Source organism: Thermobia domestica, chromosome 16 (assembly GCF_964235325.1).
Source record: "Thermobia domestica chromosome 16, izTheDome1.hap1.1, whole genome shotgun sequence".
Taxonomy (NCBI): Eukaryota; Metazoa; Arthropoda; class Insecta; order Zygentoma; family Lepismatidae; genus Thermobia; species Thermobia domestica.
This window is the reverse complement of record NC_137469.1, coordinates 16,585,403-16,605,674: the sequence shown is the minus strand read 5'-3', so window position 1 is coordinate 16,605,674 and position 20,272 is coordinate 16,585,403. Positions and strand designations below refer to the sequence as shown.

Sequence of the window (20,272 nt, the reverse complement as noted above, 5' to 3'; positions counted from 1 at the left end):
TTGTTTATTTATTTTACAAATCATGAACTATCGTGAAGTAGAAACACTAGAACAGTAGAAAAAACACGAAATTTTCATTTATCGTTTTACGATTATATCCTTTAGTCTACGGGAGACGGATGATTAAGATAAGTGACTGTTGATGGGATAATAGATGGAATGAGAATGCGGGAGGAAACGGTAGTTTCTCGAAAAGAAACAAGGACTTTTAGAATAATAGAAATACAGTAGAACCCCTCTTGTCCGCCCTTCGCTGGTGCGCCACGCAAGTTGATCCGACCGTGCTCAAGCCGAACTTGTGCCGACTCGTCGGTGACTCATGAGGACCATTGTCGTTTACTGCCGTCGCGGCATTGTTTTGTACTTGCTGTTGCCGCATATCCGCTTTAGTGCTCCGTTATCTCTTGTATCATATTTTCTGTGCTGTACTGTGCAGTTGTTATTGCTTATTGTTCGTTTGATTTTACTGTAGAGAATAATAGACATGTTTGAGTTCTGAGATTGTTTATTTTACTCTAAATTCGTATTTTTTCTTATTTTCTGATAATCCAACCTTTCTTGTGTTCCAACCATACCCCCCAGTCCCAAAGGTGACGGATTAGAGGGGTTCTACTGTAATTTCTAAATACTAATACTGATGTCTTTAATTTGTCATGATTTTATGGTAAATGCAATTATTAAAATGTTTTATTTTGAAAAGTTTGCCACTAGTATTACTGACATAGTAGTTTGAGAAATAGACTCCCCAGATCATTTTTTATGGGTCTGATTTTAGCAGAGGAGAAGATGATCCACCGACATAATAATCATAATCATTATCATAGGTATTCTGCCATTATTGGCAGGTTACTTGTCACATGTGAGAAGGTTCCATATTCCACGGTCTTCAGCTAACCTTTTCGTCTTCACGTATATTTTTTCTGTTATGATATCATTCATTAATTGTAGTCTTCTTCGTCCTCTCCTTCTCTTTCCTGCCACCATACCCTCTAACACATCCATTATGATACAGTTTCTTCTTAGCTAATGTCCCAATTTCTTTTCCTCTTGTTAATAAAATCAAAAATTGTTCTTTTCTCCCCCACCATTGCTAACACCCTCTCTTCGTTTTCCGCTCGACCCATCTAATTGTCTGTGCTTTTCTCCACACCCACATTTCGAAAGCTTTCTAAACATTTTTGCCTAATGCCCATGTTTCTGATTCATACAGTATAATACATGTACACGAAGCTTTATATGAGTTGTCTCAATTCTTTATTCAACGTCCTACAGAATAATATTTTCTTCCTTTTAAAGGCATCTTTCGCCATTCCTATCCTTGCTTTTATTTCAGGTTCACACTTCATATTATCACTAATAATACAACCCTGGTATCGAAAACTAGTCACCTGTTCTATTTTCTCCCTTCCTACTTCTATATTTGACACCGACTGCTTCGTTCCAATCACCATGGCTTTTGTCTTTCTAACATTTATTTTTATCAAATATTCTTCACAGCCCTTAGTCAAATTTTCTACCGTCTTATTGATTTTCTCTCCAGATTTTGCAACAAGCGCCATATCATCGGCAAATCGTATACACCTAATCAGTCTTCCTCCTATTAAAATGCAGTCTTCATTTTGTAGGCTATTGTTCACAATCCCTTCTAGATAGACATTAAATAACGTTGGCGAGAGAAAGAGTTGAGTTGAGTTGATTTTGAGTTTAACGTCCCTTTTCAGCAGCGAGGCTATATGAGACGTGGACCTACTGATTAACGTGGAATCCGAACTACATGAGCTCCCGCCGGGAATAAAAGGCGAGAGAAAGAAACATACCTGTCGAACTCTCCTTCCAATTGTATTCTCCTCCGTCATTTCCTCTTCTATTCTAACACTTACTTGCTGGTTCATATAATTATAAGTCTTCGATCTTTCCATTCCAATCCAACCTTCTTTTAGAACTTCCAACAACAACAATTCCCACTTCACGCTGTCAAAAGCCTTTTCTAGATCAATAAATACTATAAATTACCGAAAATCCTCACATGTATTTTGTAAATTTATTTTCGTCTATTTTAAAACAAGGAATAACTATTCAGACTATTTGTTTAGGAAAATTAAAAAAAAAAAAAAAAACAGATAGCATAGGCATCACACCACAGTTATAGGAAGTTTTCCTACACACACACCTCTTTCCCTGTATAAACACTTCACCGACCACCCTTAAGAATCTTCACCCCGGCGAAATTAAAATACAGTAATTATGTATTTTACAGTAATTATGTGATATCTTCAAATAGATAAAAGATAATTGAAATATGGAACAAGAGCGCCCTAGACAATATTATTTTGCGTGACCTACCGTTATCACAAGTCACCTAGCGGCTTTCCGTTTTCAGCTGTTTAGAAACGCGAAAATAAATGCCGATTTTCAAAATGGCTCGAAATCGAAAGCAGATAAGTGAGTCGTGATAACGGTTTCTTATGTAAAATAATATTGTCTAGAGCGCTCTTGTTCCACATTTCGATTATCTTTTATCTATTTGAAGATATCACATAATTACTGTAAAATTAGCTTATTTTAATTTCACCGGGATGAAGACTTAATAAATCAATTGCATCTCTTGTGCCCTTACCTCAATGTAACTTCATTTGAAAAAGCAGGATCACTTAACTACATTTCAGAAGAAATTCAATAATATCTCATTCATTAGAATTTACTCCATTTCAAACGGAACAGGAAAATAATTCCGTATATTATATAAATTGATGGGTTATAAAACAAAAACCGTAAGTAGCATCCTCAGTATTTTGTTTTAAACTTTATCGGAGTGGATTTTCCAGTAAAAGTTGGTTTGCTATTAGCAAAAAATTAAATCAACTGCTAGCGTTCAGTTTGTGTAATAGAATATATTATAAAAGAAAACAATGTTGAACTACATTTCACGTAACATTATAGGAAAAAGATTTTTTTTTTAAAAAAAATTAAGAAACAACTGAAGGCCATGTCGCACTCTCATGCTTTAGCCATTTAACCTTTCCGTCAACAGAAGCGCGTGGCTGGGCCGTCAAGCTGGTTTTCGAACAGTAAAAAATCACGTGACTTTTTTTTTAGTCTCCTTTCATTCAACTTTTATTCTTGCGTTATGCGTGCTTCTTCTTTTCTTTTTACTTGCATCGATTAAAAGAAAAAGGAGTAATTGAATGCATAAAGTAGAGCAGATCAAATACCAAAAGATTTAATATAAAAAAAGAAAGAATGAAAATAAAAAACGAAAAATGCGAACACGTTAAGTACATTGTACGTAACAACGATACGGGTTGATGTTCTCTTTAGACGATTTGCACGTGCTACCTTTGCTAGCAGAGGCGGCGACTAGGGGGATAAGAGGGAGCAGTTGCACACCACTTTCTTAAAGTGACCCTTAAATGTATATAGTTTCATATGGAAATGTAAAGTTTTTGTATGTATTACTGGTTCATAGAAAAAAATGGTGCCATATGTCTTTGCTGTTGCATGAGTACGTATTGGTTTTGTCCTCCCGTGGAGTTAAGAAAGCTACAGGAATTGCGTTTTAATTTGCAATTCCAAGCAATTAATATTGCAATTGCGTTTTTCTTTAAATGTTGTTCCATATGCTTGTAATATTTTTTGTCTTTCATTTTCTAAGAGTAATAACATACATTTAATAGCATTTGTGGAAATAAAAGTTGTTCATTAATCCACAATTTCAATATAACTTCTACAAAACAAGCCTCATTATTCATTACTATGATTAATATCATCCTTTCTATTTATTTGTTTTGGAAATTTTTATTAAATAATCTGATCACACAATTTTCCAGACAGAATTTTAAGATGTTCATGAGCAAGGAATCAAATCTCTTCTTACACTTCCGTTGTTTAAGAATATAAAGGGATAATACCTATTTGCGTTGCTCTTGTCAATTTACTTAATAAAGTTTGAAATACGATATACGGTATTTTAACTAAAAACTATAGTATCCTATTAGTTATACAACCTTTTGTCAAACAAAGTGTTAAAAACAACGGAATACTAACATTGATATACAAATATTTAGATCATGTCTTGCTCCACCACTTTTAACGTTCAATTGCCACCACTGGTTGCGAGTTACTGGAAGAAATACAGATGTAATTAAATGTAGCCGATTGTGACGGCACGTCATATAGACTGGGGCACTCCGTCAATTTTCGGGGCCTAGGACGAAAGTATATTGTGGAGCTAATAATGTAGATGAGAATTTCATATCCAGCATGAGGAAATTACTTAAGTATTTGGGTCGAACTTTGACTTTTTCGCATCAATAATAGTGATGTTCCACTAAATATTTAAAGCAAAGTAATAATAATAATAATAATAATAATAATAATAAACTTTTAAGAGACAGTAAACAGGATCACTTAATCAGTACTTAATCACTTAATCATAAATTCTGTAGTTTTTGGACTTAATGTACGGCTATATGTATTTTTTTCCTACTATTCTGCAGAAAACGTATAACTGAAAACATACGTTTTATAATACTTTCCGTATAAGTGTTCCATCTATACGTACTTTCTGTATGACTATTTATAGGCGGTAAGGATCTCATATACAGATGGACGTATATAGCATATAGTTGACGTATGTAGCATACGTATACATATGTAATATACGGAAGACTGTTAGATGTTAGACCTTTTGCAGTTGCATGATGTAACATCTAAGCGGGAAAATGCAGTACATATGTAGCATATGGATAATGTATGTTCCATGCAGATTTCCGTAGTAAGCATAAGGATTCCATATATTTGTAAAATATACTGCTGTCCGGTAAACGAATTTTTTTTAGTGTAATTTGTTACAAAAACAAGTATTGTAGATTCGTTTAAAAAAAACTTACTTTTCAATATCTCTATGTTTAACCTTTCATAACGTTTCAGTAAACTGATTATATACTATGTTCTTAATTTCTTAAAAGCTCTTTCTCTGTAGAACATGTGTGAAAATTTAGTATGGGGGGGGGGGTGAATGGAAATCATTAAAACAGAAACTAGATATTTTATAAGTTTTACGCACGCACACGTTATTTGTCCACTATAAAGCTCACTTGGCCTGAGTTGAGAACCAACCAGGAATCCCTTACAACAGCAGTCAGCGCCCTATCACTGATACACCGCAGCCCAGGTAGAGTAATCTAGACTGAAGCCATATGTTATGAGTAGAGTTCAAGATATTAAGAATATTAAGTCGCAGAAATTCTTACAAAATGTTGATTCATCATTTCTGAATAATTTTAATCCCAAAAATGACTTGGAAACACTAAAATTTGTTACTTTTTTCCTTAAGGTCAAGGGCGCCCATTTCTCTGTAACTTTGGGGGCTCATTCATAAACAAAATGCATATAACAATACATATAACAAGAAAAAATACATATAAAAATACAGGGGAGCCAAATGATCTTTGGGGAGGTCCGGCCCCCCACGATCGTCGCCCTTGCTGAAGGTCCCAATTTTTTCCTCCTATGGCATGCAAGTGAATGATGATGGAAGAATTTGTGGAATGAGGTGGGAGGAAACGGGAGTTATCTCGAGAACACCCACGAGCACGATGTTGCCCAACACAAGCTTACTTGGGCGGGGATCGAATCAGAAACCCCACGTACCAGAGATAAGTGCTTTACCACTGAGCCACCGCGCCCCCTACTTTATTTATAACTTACGCACAAGCTATGGGAAAACACAAAAGAATAATATTAATGCCATTTGTAGACTAATACAATTATGGTAAAAAATTGAACAAACAATTTCAGGAGAAATAGATGAGAAAACACTATAAAAATTTTATTTAATTGTCACATGATGTAATGTTAACAGTGATTCAAGGCCTATGTTTGACCTTTCTTTGGTTTGAAGAACATGATATAATAATTTGCGTAATATCTATCATAATTGTTATTCTTGCGTTAATGTCTTTATTGCGTGCTTTGGATTCTTGGTATTGATTGGGAAAACAGCCTAGTAGGCGGATTCAAAATAAATTTTACTGTCAAGTAAGAAAATTTCATATAAAAATATAGTTTGTTTCGTAAATGAAATGAAATGAAATCTTTGAGTTCAACGTCCCACGCTAATGATTGTTAGGCTAAGGAAGATGATAATTAAAGCAAATGAATGATGATGGAAGAATTTGTGGAATGAGAAAGTTGGAGGAAACAGGATTACCGCGAGAAAACCCATGACCACGATGTTGTCCGCCACAAACTAACTTGGCCGGGGATCGAAAAAGGGGCTGCACGCACCAGAGGTAAGTGCTCTACCATTGAACCAGTTTGTTTCGTGTACGAATGGGAACGATTTTTTTTTTCAGCAACCGATTTCAAATCTCGTAAGGATAATGTATTATTTTCAAGCCCTGTTTAACTACCATCTGTTATTCCGAACACTTGGGCAGTGGAAGGAAACAAGAGCATCCCCTTGCCTTTGATCTATATAAGAAACATTGTAAACAATAAGCATTCTACAGTCAAAATACAGTCAGTGGTCGACTCTCTCCCGCCCATTGGTCACCTAGCAGTGCGTTGTTTTCCTTAGAAAACCTCAGTAGACACAGGAACAGATATTAAGAAATAAAATACTAAGTTTTATATTTCACGATTTAGGCTGACAGAGATAGATGTTTGATGAAAGTGAATGATTTTGAAGTAATTTAGTGAAATGGGAATGTGGGAGAAAAGGGAGAACCCGAGAGAAACATAGATATTATCTTGCTACACTCAAACTCACAGGCTTTACGTTAAGATCGAACCTGGGTCTTCTCGTACTAGATGTGAACACTCGAGAACTGAGCCAACATACTTCCAAAAAGTTGTCGTGAAAGTGAATCTCTTCTTGGAAAGTCCTATCTCTTTCTATTTTTTTGGGGGGACACGGTTGGTCAGTGGTAGGGCGCATACCTCTCGTGCGTGGGGTCCTTGGTTCGGTCCCCGGACAAGTAAGTTTGTGGTGGACAACATCTTATCTATGGATTTCCTCGAAGAAGTCCCGTTTCCTCCCATTCTATCATTCCACCAATTCTTCCATCATCAGTCACTTGTCTTAAAATTGTCGTCTTCGTTAGCCTCAAAGGGCATAAATGTGAGATGTTAAATTCAAATATTTCATTTCATGGCATTTTTTTTTCTATTTGAAGAATGTTTCATCATCACGAAAATTCTGTCTTGGCTTATCCCGTTGGAAATCTTAATTAAAAGTCGCGAAAAGAAACGAAACGAAAATTGTGCTCTGGTATAATAAAATAATAAACAAACAAATGAATAAAGTAAGGAAACAAAAGTACCAAACAAAAAACAAAAGAAAGCAAGCAAAATATCAAACAAGGGAACAGCCAACTTCCAAAATTTTTCATAATATGTGTGCAAAAGGAAGTTTTTCTAGGACCTTTAGGATTAGCATGAGGTGGTGGCAGAAAGGTGTGAAGGACATGCTGCATTTTTCACAACAAAAGATATTTATTTTCGATTAAGGAATACTTTTACACAAACTATTTTATATTAGCGGAAGATGGATATAATAATAAAATTATTATTATTATTATTATCGTGTAATTAGTATAACGTGGTTTTTATAACTTCTAGGTTGGCACCACTGTACTATGTTTCAAACTGCATTATCAATCGTTTCAGCCATTCGGCCGTGACGCGATCACAAACAAGATTACATTCATTTTTTGTTGATATAGATTAAATTGATATTGTTGTTTTTGTTTATCCGTTATACTGTAAGCAAATATTTTGTGTCCTCGGTTCGGGAGTCATTGTACTGGCTGAATGTCAGTGCATAATGAATATGACTGGTGTTTGCAGATTCTTTCCTTGACACAACCGGGACGCAACGCTATTAATGACAATCAATCTTCAAAGTAAGGGCACGAAGAGTACAAATAAAATGTCTCCCTCTGGCATCCACAGTGTTCGTAGGTTTCCTTAAGAAAATTTCCCTCGATTGTCACAAAATTTTCCCTTTTCTTATCAAAATTTCCCTAGTTTATAGTGTGTCTAATTCCAATGACAGAAATTGTGATAAAATTAATTTAGCTATATTTTTTTTTAAATGCCAACTGCATTTCTTTTATTCATTTGTTTTTACGCTTTTATTTTCTTTTTTACTTTTTCCTTCACTTTTTTAAAAACAAAAATACACATAAATGCACCGAGTCAACAATACAGGGGCGGATCCAGGACGGACTTCTGGAGGGAGTGGTGGGTTGTAATACTGCTACTTAGAGCTACTTTTAAGAGCTCCAAACTCTGGGATGGGTTTTATTTATGTATAAAATAAGAAAGTTTCCACTTCTGGGGAAGGGTGATTGGTCCTACCCTGGATCCGCTCCTGCAACAATGAATGTAAATTATGCTACTTTGAACAAAGGCACACATACGTACACAAACCATTGCTATTGTGTTGGTTCAATTCTGAATAACAAAGAAAAAATTAAGCATTTATATTGATCAATCAATCAGTCCGAGTATTTCCCTGAAGTTTCACGTTTTATCGAAAAAATTTCCCTTTTTGCTAAATTTACCTATGAAATTTCCCTAAATTAAGGAAATTTCTCTCAAACTACGAACACTGCTACACACAGCACTGTTACCAGTGTTACAAGACGTTGACTTGAAACGTTTCTAAACATAAAAGGAACTACATCTTAAAAATTTCTAAATATGCTACATTAGCTCGGTGTTATTATACCTTCGTCATCCTCTTGTTTATTGGCTAACATTATTTTTAACGTATATTATCTTACGATAAAGTAGGGTTGTCATATTTCAAAAATAAAAAATCCAGGACGCTACTAAGTTACGAGAATGTCTAAAGCCCCGGGCCTCCAGTGGGTTAATACGGCCCTGCATGTATTTACTGTACTACTACAATAACCTCTTACCAACTCAATACAATTTATAGTAGCTACTTTGGTGTTACGAGGATGAAAAGTGTTTTGTGGGACTTTGAATAAAGAGTTGAGAAAAGAGTCATAAAATGCTTCGTGTGGAGTGTTCTACTGTATGGAGCGGAAACGTAGACATTACGTAAGAGTGATGAAAAACGACTGGAAGCCTTCGAAATGTGGGTGTGAAGAATAGAAAGAGTTAGGTTGAGCAGAAAACGAATCAGAGGGTGTTGGAAATGGTGGGGGAGAGAAGAACACTTTTATGTATTGTTAAGAAGAGGAAAAGAAACTGGTTGGGACATTGCCTAAGAAGAAATTGTATCATGAGGGACATCCTAGAGGGTATGGTGGAGGGAAAGAGAGGGAGGGGGCGAAGGAGACTACAATTAATGGATGATATAAAAACAGGAAAATCATACGTGAAGACGAAGAGGTTAGCGGAGGACTGGAGTATGGAAGCTTCTCAGCTGCGGCAAATGACTTGCCAGTAAGGACAGAATACCTATGATGATCATGATTTTGGTGTATTAAAAAAAAAAAAAAAAAAAGTGTTTCAAGACGACTACATGTGGCGTCAAAGTTCGTTATAGTCCAGACAGCCAGTCATTAAAGAACGATGAACCAAGATAAAAGTTTTATCTTCCATGTGTTATGTGCACAAGAGACAATTTTTGTTTCAAAACACAATTTAAAATATTGGCTATGGAAATAAGGGGGAAAAAACATGTTTTGATTGAAAAAGGACGTTACTTTAACCGTTTTATTATACCACACAAAATACTTTTCTCTTTCACCAATTTCTGTTTGAAGTATTCCGATATACGTACTTTTCTTTGTAACTATACGGGTTAATGAACTATACCGACAAACTGTGGATGGTGGTCCTTATCAACGTAAAGGAAGCCACGCATACACAATCCAAAAGTGCATGTTTCATCAATTTTCAATAAGTGTATAGGGTATTCCCTACAGGGTGTAATTCTCAGATATGCTCTCAATAGAGTTTTCAGATATACCCTGATTTCAAGGAGGGTCTAAAGGAGGCAGGAGGTAAACCTTGACAACAATGGACATCCGATGCTTCGGAGGGAAGTTTGAAGTGTTAAAAACCAGCAATTCCGTGTATTTTTGTATTCGAAATAACGTGTGCTGCGATGTATTTCGGCACGGTATATTTCACGTGAAAGAAAACATCCCAGCATGCCTTTTCCCGAGTATGAGAGATCGTGCTGCTGACGATCATTAACACTTCTGACATTGCGCCAAATGATATCGTGTTCACAGCTATCAGGGCTTATCATTTGCCTACTTTGGACCAATCATAGTCAGAGCATCTCTCAAAATTCAGTTGATTACATGTCTTGAAATTTCACCCTCTGTGCACCCATTGAACATTAATGAAATTTTCATTTTTGGATTGTGCGTGACTTCCTTACGCTGATAAGGACCACCATCCACAGTCTCTCGAATTCGAAATAGGGCCTCTTGAAATTTGTCTTTTTCTCGATTTTGGACAGTCCTAGCTCTGAAACTATGCACTTTTCTCCACAGGACCATATATATATATATATATATATATATATATATATATATATATATATAGAGAGAGAGAGAGAGAGAGAGAGAGAGAGAGAGAGAGAGAGATAGATAGATAGATAGATAGATAGATAGATATAAAGTTCTTTACTATTGATTTGCTGCAGGCTTATTATCTGAAGCAGGTGCTAGATTAATCTTAACTGAAGGTAGAATTTTCTATATTAAATTTAAGTTATTCCTTTTTCTTACGAGAGGTGCCAGGCTTTCTTCCAGAAAATGTTATCCTGGAAAACAAAATCAAAATGTGAGGGGGGGGTCAGAGTTGCCAATCTCGGAGAACAAAATTATCGATTTTCGTCTTCAAAATTATCGTATATGACAAAAAAATATTGCATATTCATTATAAACGTGGTAATTGTAGAAATAAGTATAATAATATTAATAATTGTAATAATATATAATAAACTTATTCAGTAATCTTCAGTTTTGAACTCCAAGTGTGACAATCGGCGTTACTGTCCTTGTATGTTTAAAATCCTTATAAACACTACCTAAAACAACAATATTTCCATCCCTCGTAAACGTAATTGAATTTAAAAAATGGACCCACATAGCACACGACGTCCATAGGACGTTCCATTTTGATCCCAATTATCCTATATAGATCCCGGAATTATCGGGACAATGATTAGACATCCCATGGACGTCCTGCATGGGACATCCTAAAGGATTTCCACATAGGATGTCCACAGGACGTCCCGGATGGGACAGGAGATCCTTGGGAAATCCCATTCCGAACATATCTAGGACCACATTATACCACGATTTACCAGTGGACATCCCTTTGAGGTGCCGTTGAATATTCCGTTTTCCGGGATATTATTGGACATCTGGATATCCCGCGGAGGTCCTATGGATGTCCCGGGAGCAAATTCAGACAATCCTGGAATGCCCCGTTGTAGGGGCGGATCCAGGGGGAGACGATCGGGGCAATCGCCCCCCCCCCAGAAGAGGAAACTTTCTTATTTTATATATATAAATAAAACCCATTCCAAAGTTTGGAGCCCTTGAAAGTAGCAGTATGACAACCCACCGCCCCCCCAGAAGTCGGTCCTGGATGCGCCCCTGCCCCGTTGCCCATTGCAGATCAGTCTAGAACGTCCCTTGGACGTCTGTGTGCTATGTGGGGATTCAGAGTTGCCATTGCAAATTCTCAAATCGTTATTGATTTATTTTTGTGGGAATTACTGTTAAAATCCTCAGTGTGTATGTTTTATAATTATTTAATGTACAGTCAGAAACAATATTAAATATAAGTTGGAGCTATCATTTCGTATACCTCCAACCTATACTTAATATTGTTTCTGACTACGCATCTACAATTTTTATTTACACATTCAAAAACGGCAAAAAAGAATTTAGACCAAAGGGTCTCCCTCTTACTCTTCTTTTTTTTTCACTGTCTTCAGCACTTCTGGTATAGTGTCTTCCCCCAAGTACTTACTTAAGGAACCTAATGCTGTCTCCTGGATCAACGATTCCCAACCTTTTCTGACTGACGACACACTTTATCGAAGACGCACGTAATGGTGACACAGTTATTTCATTTTTCATTAATAATAATAATAATAATAACAATAATAATATAAATTTAATAGTGTAAGATTGTAATTTTTTTTTATAAAGCAGTGACTGTATGTACGTAGTACTAAGCATTGTTGCTGCGCCTGAATGCAATGACTATAGTACAATCTGTCTCGAAATTGGTTTTAGCTAATTATTAAATTCTTTATATACTTTCTAAATTGTAAAAATTTCGCGACACACCTTAAGGAACTGCGCGACACACTGGTTGGGAATCAATTTTCTTGACATTTACTTTCTTCTGTTCTTCCAATGGTTCACACTCCTTTTCAAACTTGTAGGTAATTTTACATGAATGCTGTGCATTCTAGCTTTGTTACTATGTATAAGTTAAATAAAAATAAGATAAGATGAAAGCAGACACTTATTATCAATATAATTGATGTTACCGTTTCGGCAATGTATCGTTATCTTCTTCAGACACACTAAAGTCTAAGACAACGCCGAGATATTACGCACATATGAGTGATAACAAGTGTTCTTTTGGTCAGACGTTATTTTTGTTCCACTGTCTATTTAGCTACTGGTGCATCTAAAATATTAGTACTCGAAATAAGCCTGTTCTCCTGAGTTTACATGCGAGGTGTAATCAAAAAGTAGGGTGAATCATTTTATTAGGAACAAAGTAACAAGCTTACGTGAAATTTGGTTTAATCTCCTTCAAACTACTGTCCTTAGCAAGCAATGCAATTATCCCAATGTTGAATCCATGACTGGAAATTTTTTTGGCAAGCTTCTTTTGGAATGGCCTTCAACTGCTCTGTCGTGGCCCTCTAAATGTCAGAAAAGGTGTCAAAACGTTTTCCTTTAAGCACGGTTTTCATTTTGGGGGAGAACCAGAAGTTTCATGGTACTAAACCTGGTGAGTAAGGCGGATGTGGACAGGAAGGAACGCTTTTACCGACCAAAAACTCGCGGATCAAAAGCAAAGTGTGGCACATCGCGTTTTTGTGGTAAAGAAGGAAGCAATTTAGCCATTTAAGCGGCGGTTAAAAATGCTTTTACAGACTCATAAGAGGTGTTTAGTTCTTCGGAAAAGCTCTCGAATAGTCATTCGCCTGTTAGAACGAATCACTTGTGCCATTTTTTGCACGTTTTCCTCTGTTTTTGATGTCGCAGGAGTCTCGATCTTTGCTCGTGTTCAACTGACTCCTTGCTGCTTTTGAATCGCTCATACCACTTGTAAACAGTCTCCAATGCCACCGCTTCATCGCCATACACTAATTTTGACATTTCGTGAGCTTGTTTGACACTTTTTCTGCAGCTTAGAACAAAACTTAATGTTGGCGCGCGACAGACACTTTTCACATGACCTCACTCTTCTGCATCTGGAAGCCAACTAACGTGTCACAACTTGTTCAAACTCGACACTGACTGTACCGAAAGTTTAGGCTACCAGGCTTACTAGTTGAAATAGATACAACATCGATAGATGGCACTGCACTCTTACATTCACCAACTTTTTGATCACACCTTCTATATACAGTATGTTTGTGACTACATATATATATAAAAGTTCTGAAATGTTATTTATTTTTCTCTTTCTTTTGTTTTCAGGGATTCCAACCGGGCTAATAGTTTGGGAAATACTATGTCAGGTTCCTTAGGAGTTATGATAGATAATTTCCATGATTACCTCAAAGATAAAAGTGGTAAGTAGCATTGTCTTGCATTAAAATATCTCCAGTGGTCGAATTGGGAATAAATTACTACCGGTATGCACATGGATATGCTTATAATATAGTAGAACTTTTATTTTTACAACTTTCCGTAGCTTAATATACTGCTGGTATACCAAACCGGCCCAATTCGATCGCTGACTATCTATATAGCTCTAGCATAACGTGTTTTGTTTTAATGCCATTTATAGGTTTATATTACAGGTTAACATTTAAAAAAAATAGACGATAGCCTCCGAACCTGACAAATTCCGGATTTTTAAATATGTGCTGTAATAAACATATTTAATAGAAAATGACTTTCTATACAGTCCTTTAATTTAGTTTCAGTTCTTATTTTTAGATACTAACGTGATGTCTTCATTATTGGATTTAAAAAGTACCAATAAAGTTTTTTTTTTTTTTTTTTTTTTTTTTTACTTTTAAAAAAACATAGAGGCGTTGTAGAACACGTTAAGTATGGTTTCACGTATTTCTGCGTCAAGACATAGGGTGTGATGGCGTCATAATTTTAAAAAGATTTTTTGTTATTCCTGTTTTTATTATTTTTTGGGCGGGTTTATTTTTGAACCTAGAAGGTTGAAATTTTGCACACTCATTTAGAGCACCTCTTAGTATTTTTCAATTATTTTCAGATCTCTGTATTAAAACAAGGGGGTTCAGAGGAACAAAGGGGTAAAAAAAAAGTTATATTTTTAACAAAAAATCCCTTTCTTCGCGATTTTCCCGCCTCAGATATATGATGGAGACATATGAATGGTACCGTTTGAAATGCTGTTCTATTCTGAAGAAAAATTATGTACGAAACCATGATCCCGGAATGAATAGGGCGTCTGAAGAAATTTTTACCTGAGATCATGTTTTAGACAGGAATCTGTGGTATTGTGGGAATATTATTTTTTGGCGGTCTTACTTTTGCACCTAGAAGATTGAAATTTGGAACACACATTCAGTGCACCACTTAGCACTTTTCAAATCTGCGTTAAAACATGAGAGTTCAGAGGGGCAAGAAGGTAAAAAAGAAGGGATATTTCTGAAAAGAAATCACTTTTTTCGCGATTTTCCCACCTCAGATACATAATGGAGACATGTGAATGGTACTGTTTGAAAGTTTGTTCTATTCTGAAGAGAATGATGTACGAACGATGATCCTAAGATAAATAGGGATGTCTCAAGAAATGTTTATGTTACATCCGGGTCTTGTTGAGTAATCTGGGGTATTGTAGGGCTCATTAATAAATATTTTTCCTGCTCTTACTGTTCAAAATAGAAGCTTGAAATTTTGTACACATATTTAGTATACTCCTTAGTATTTTTCAGTTGATTTTGAGATCTGTGCGTTAACACGGAGTGGTCCAGAGGGACTCAAAATTTGAAAAAAAAAAAAAAAAAAAAAAATCAGAAAAAATCCCGGTTTCTCTCAAAATTGGAGACATGATAGAGAAATATAAATGGTACTGTTTGAAAAGCTGTTCTATTCTGAAGAGGATGAGGTAGGAACCATGATCTTAGGATAGTTAGGGATGATACTGTAGTCGCTTGACTGAAAGTCTATAATTTACCTTTAAAAACAAAACAAAAAAAAAAAAAAATTAAAAGGGTTAAATAAAGAAAATTCAGCAAATAGATGATAAAATGAGAAAGAATGACTAGCAATGCCTGTTAGCATGTGCAAGCAACATTCAACAACTGATTATCTACTATAGCGCCATGGAAACATAAACGGTGCCTACAGAAAACAGTAGTGTGCTAACGCGGTAAATTGTTTCTCGTCTCGGACTTTTTTTCCTCTTCTCGTTTTGTAAGTTTATGTACAAAACTTTTATACACTGATATTTTTCTTCTTCTTAATTTTGTCTAAAAATTACCAGAATCCTTCCGCGTCACGAAGAGTGTAATATAACAAAATATCAACCATATATATTATTAGTGTATATTGCGTAATGATTTACATATTTTTAAACGTTGATAAATGCTCTTCATTGTGTTTGTATAATCATTTTATCAAATGTACAATCAACATGTAATCGCCTAGATTTAAGATTTGGGCCAACTAGTGTTGTCCACAAGACTCGAGAAATCTTATCTCGTCTCAAAAATCTGTTTTAGATATATTTCATTATAGTAGAGTTTATTTTTAAAGTTTTACAGCAAGTATGACGTTTGGGCGTGTTATGCCATACCGGCTAGTATCAGTCCACTTCGATCACTTATTTTATAACCTTGCCTATAGATAATTATAGGTAAATGATATAGGATGAATCATTTAAATAAGAAGTCTTGCATTGTGACTTGATTTTTTGTGATTTACTCATACGGTTTCAGTGTTCTCTGACACCTTCTTCAGTGACATCTGAACATGCTAAATCGAACGATCTTTAGTAATGAGCCCAGTTTAGCAATTTTTAGACATCACTGAAGAAGGTTTCAGAGAACACTGAAACCGTATGAGTGAATCACACGAAGAACTAACAACAATCAAGTTACTATAAAAAGCGCCCATCCTTGGATAAATTTCTAATTGCGTTTTTTATAGTACTTTGGAAGTCCTGAATATGTGAGAGTTGATCAGAAAGTAAGGTTACAAAGCCTGTAGTGAAACATGTGTATATTATTTCATACAACCAATACAGACAACAGATTGCACATACATTAGGTTATTTTTCGACATAATCTCCACATCACTTGAGGCACTTGTCACATCGTGGATGAGTTTGAAGATTCCTTCCTGGTAAAAATCCTGGTAAAAGATTCCTTCCTTGCGTGTTCAGCCACGTTGTCACGAAGTGTTTCACCTACTTGTCTAAAGCGAAACAACGGTCTCCTAGGTGCTCCTTCAAGTGGGGGGACAGGTGAAAGTGGCTTGGAGCGAGGTCTGGGCTGTAGGGAAGATGGTCAATGATGTTCTAGCGAAACTCTTTCAACAGCGTGATGGTCAGCACTGCGCTCCTTGTCGGTGAAGATTTCTCTACCAACCACAAAATTTCGACACCATTCTGTGACATCCTGACGAGACATTACAGTCTCTTCGTAAACCTCTACTAGCTGCCGGTGAATTTCAGCCGTCGTTACATGTTTCACCCACAGAAATCGAATAACAGAGCGGACTTCTTCGCGAGACCAGCTTAACAAACGAGTCGCCATTTGTGTTTACCTACAACTAGCACCGATGTGGGTAGTTGAAATGCTGAAATTTTGGTGGACTCGTTTGGATAATGGGTGGCTGAAATTTTGCACAATTGCCAACTCCATGTAGCACAATTACCGCACACTCCTCGTTCCTCTATAACAGACAGTACTCCAGAAATATCGGCCTTGTAACATTAGTTTCTGATCCTCCCTCGTATTTATGAATAGTTTCTTTGGTTTCAGCAACCTCAAAATAGTATAAAAAGTACAATTAGAAATGTATCCAATACTACTACTAGAATATTTTTACTATTAGCGTAAATAGTACTTCAAAGAGTGAAAAATGACTTTGAGATCATTTTCCTCGTGACCTCATGAACGCGTATGTTTATAAATAGTTCTATTAGCTTTAGAATTCTCAAATTCCTATACAAAAAAAAAAAAAAAAAAAAAACACAAGTAGAAATTCACTCAAGCTTAGACACTTTTTACCAGTGGCGTTCGTCAAATACAAGACAAGACTTAATCTTTTGCAGATCCTTATGTCAACTCATGGCCTCTGATGGATAGTCCCTTAACCCTTCTGACTATCCTCGCCAGCTATTTGTATTTTGTTCTTCGGTTGGGGCCACAGTATATGAAGAGGAGGAAGCCGTTTGAACTGAAAACCACGCTTATGATATATAATATCTTCCAAGTAGTTTTCAGTATTTTTCTAGTTCATGAGGTAAGTATTCTTTAGTCAATTGAAGTAAATTTGTAAATGTGGTTAGGTGCAAAGGTAGATACATCAATGACTGTATTTCTGTTGGTAAGTAACAGACGAGCGACGTTGAAACTTCAAAATGATTATTAAGATTAGAAACTCCTGGATTTATAGTCAGCGTCTTAGCTGTACTTGAATACCGTTTCTCTTGAGATAAGCGAAGTTAAGTAGTGCCGGGTCTGGTCAGAGAAAAGATGAGTGACCATTCATCCTCACCAGATGACGTTGGCATTCCGTCGTACGCTCATGTCCAAAATTATTGTCGCATGTCTATAAATATGTTGTTGTAGGAATATAATTTGATAACGAATTGGCCTGTTATTTCGTATAATGTTAGTATGTGTATAATCGGCAAAGACATGTATGTGGCAAATTTCATGCCAAAAGAGCAGTAAATAAAAACAATAATACGAAAGTAAAACTTTCTTGTTCATTTAGCAACATTTTGCTTAACTCATCCTAATTTTCGTATTTATAATTCTTTTCCTATGAAATTTACCACAAATATACATTTCTCGATTATACACATAGTATGAGTATTAAAAGTATCCTGCAAAATCATTATCAAATTATATTCTTACAAGAAGACAGTTATAGACATGCGACAATTATTTTGGACATGAGTGTACATCCAGTGTCGTGAGGACCGTTTGGGAGCTAATTGAATAGCCAACTCCAGTTTAGAGTCTAACGGCAAGGGAAGACGATGTGTTGACCATATATTATATATATATATATATATATATATATATATAAAGAAGGGAATGAGTGCTAGGAATCAGCTGGTAGTCTCTGGTCCTCTAAGGGCTATTGCACCAGGAATTTAGCTTTAGTTTTTTTCACTCTTGGATTAAAGTTTTCTTTCATTTTTAAGTTACACACGCCGATATACATGCTAGGTAATACAAGCTGTGATCAAAAACACAGTGAATGTAGTTGCACAGTGTATCTATCGATGTTGTATCCTTTTTCAACTAGTAACCCCGGTAGTCTAAATCTTTGGTACAGTCAGTGTCGAGTTTGAACAAGTTGTGACATGTTAGTTGGCTTCCAGAGGATGAAGAGTGAGGACGTGTTAAGAGTGTTTGTTACGCGCCAACATTAAGTTTCGTTTTAAACTGCAAAACAAGTGTCAAAGAAGCTCACGAAATGTCAAAATTAGAGTATGGCGATGAAGTGGTGGTATTAAAGACTGTTTACAAGTGGTATGACCTATTCAAAAGCGGCGAAGAGTCGGTTGAAAACGTGCAACGATCGAGACTTCCCTCGGCATCAAAAACAGATGTAAACGTTCAGAAAGTGGCACAAATGATTTGTTCAAACAGGCGAATGTCTATTCGAGAGCATTCTGAAGAACTACACATCTCGTATGGGTCCGCCAAAAGGCATTTTAACTATCGATTAAATGGGCAAATGACTTCCTTCTTTACCATGAGAAAACGCGCTGGGCCACACCTTGTTTTTGATCCGCGAGTTTTTGCCCGAAAAAATATTCCTGTCTGTCCACATTCACTGTGCTCTTGAAATATACATGTAGGACCATGCGACTTCTGGCTTTTCCCAAAAATTAAAACCGTGCTTAAAGGAAAACGTTTTGACACCATTCCTGACATTAAGAGAGCCACGAAAGAACAGCTGAACGCCCTTCCAAAAGAAGCCTTCAAGAAATGCTTCCAGTCATGTACTCAACATTGGGATAAGTGCATTGCTAGCCAAGGACAGTACTTTAAAGGAAAATAAATCTAATTCCATGTAACCTTATTACTTTATTTCTGATAAAATTATTCACCGTATTTTTTGATCATACCTCGTATTGTAGAGCTAAACAGTGAGAAACAGGAGCTATGAAAAATGGGAAATATGTCAAAGAATAGCGATAAGTTAGAACAGTATTGGCAACGAAAGGAACTTCTATTTCTTTTTTGATTATGATCTTCACATACTTGAAAGTGTTTTACTTAAAAAAAAATTTTAAAAAAAACTATAGATTTAGTTTATAACTATTATATAGTTGCAAATGTAATTTCTAAATATTATTAAATGTTCATTATTTATAAATTATATTTGTGTGTCTTTGTGGTCAAGTAGATAAACGAAATTGTTTTTTGTAAGCATGGTTCTAGTTTTCGATTCTCAATAGAAATCCTTGGTTCTCATATGAACCCGTCAGTGCTGTGCCATGCGGTGAAGGGATGAGCGGAGCGACGGCTCCGGGCACCGAAGTAAGGAGGCGCAAAATTCGGGAGGAAAAAGAAAAGAAGGAAAGAAAAAAAGAAAGAAAATATTACTAGGAATATTACTAATATGTACTTGAATCCTTTTCCTGCTTTAGGAAGTGATCCTATAATGTTACACATGTTAATAAAATGCATATGCACATACATAAAATGGAAAGAAAAAAAGTAATAAAAAGAGTGCTCCAAATCACGCAAAAGCGGGGTTTATTTTTGAAAATTCTCTTACGCTTCGCGGCAACCATGGTGACGTTTCGAAGCTAGTCTGTCGACCTCACTCATATGTACGGGGGCGCCGTTGTATACTGTCGCCACGGGCGCTGATTTTCCATGGTACGGCATTGA

General features: G+C 36.0%; 1 protein-coding gene across 3 annotated transcripts in view; it reads left to right on the top strand.

The window, feature by feature from the left end:
• The window catches only part of LOC145672927 (very long chain fatty acid elongase AAEL008004-like), a 94,264-nt gene that overhangs the window by 50,355 nt on the left and 23,637 nt on the right, over window positions 1-20,272 (top strand). For all 3 annotated transcript variants that reach the window (XM_081742143.1, XM_081742144.1, XM_081742145.1), the window contains exons 2-3: window positions 13,677-13,771; window positions 17,464-17,654. In XM_081742143.1, the coding sequence (XP_081598269.1) occupies window positions 13,677-13,771; window positions 17,464-17,654 (286 nt within the window). The remainder of the gene's footprint in view (window positions 1-13,676; window positions 13,772-17,463; window positions 17,655-20,272) is intronic.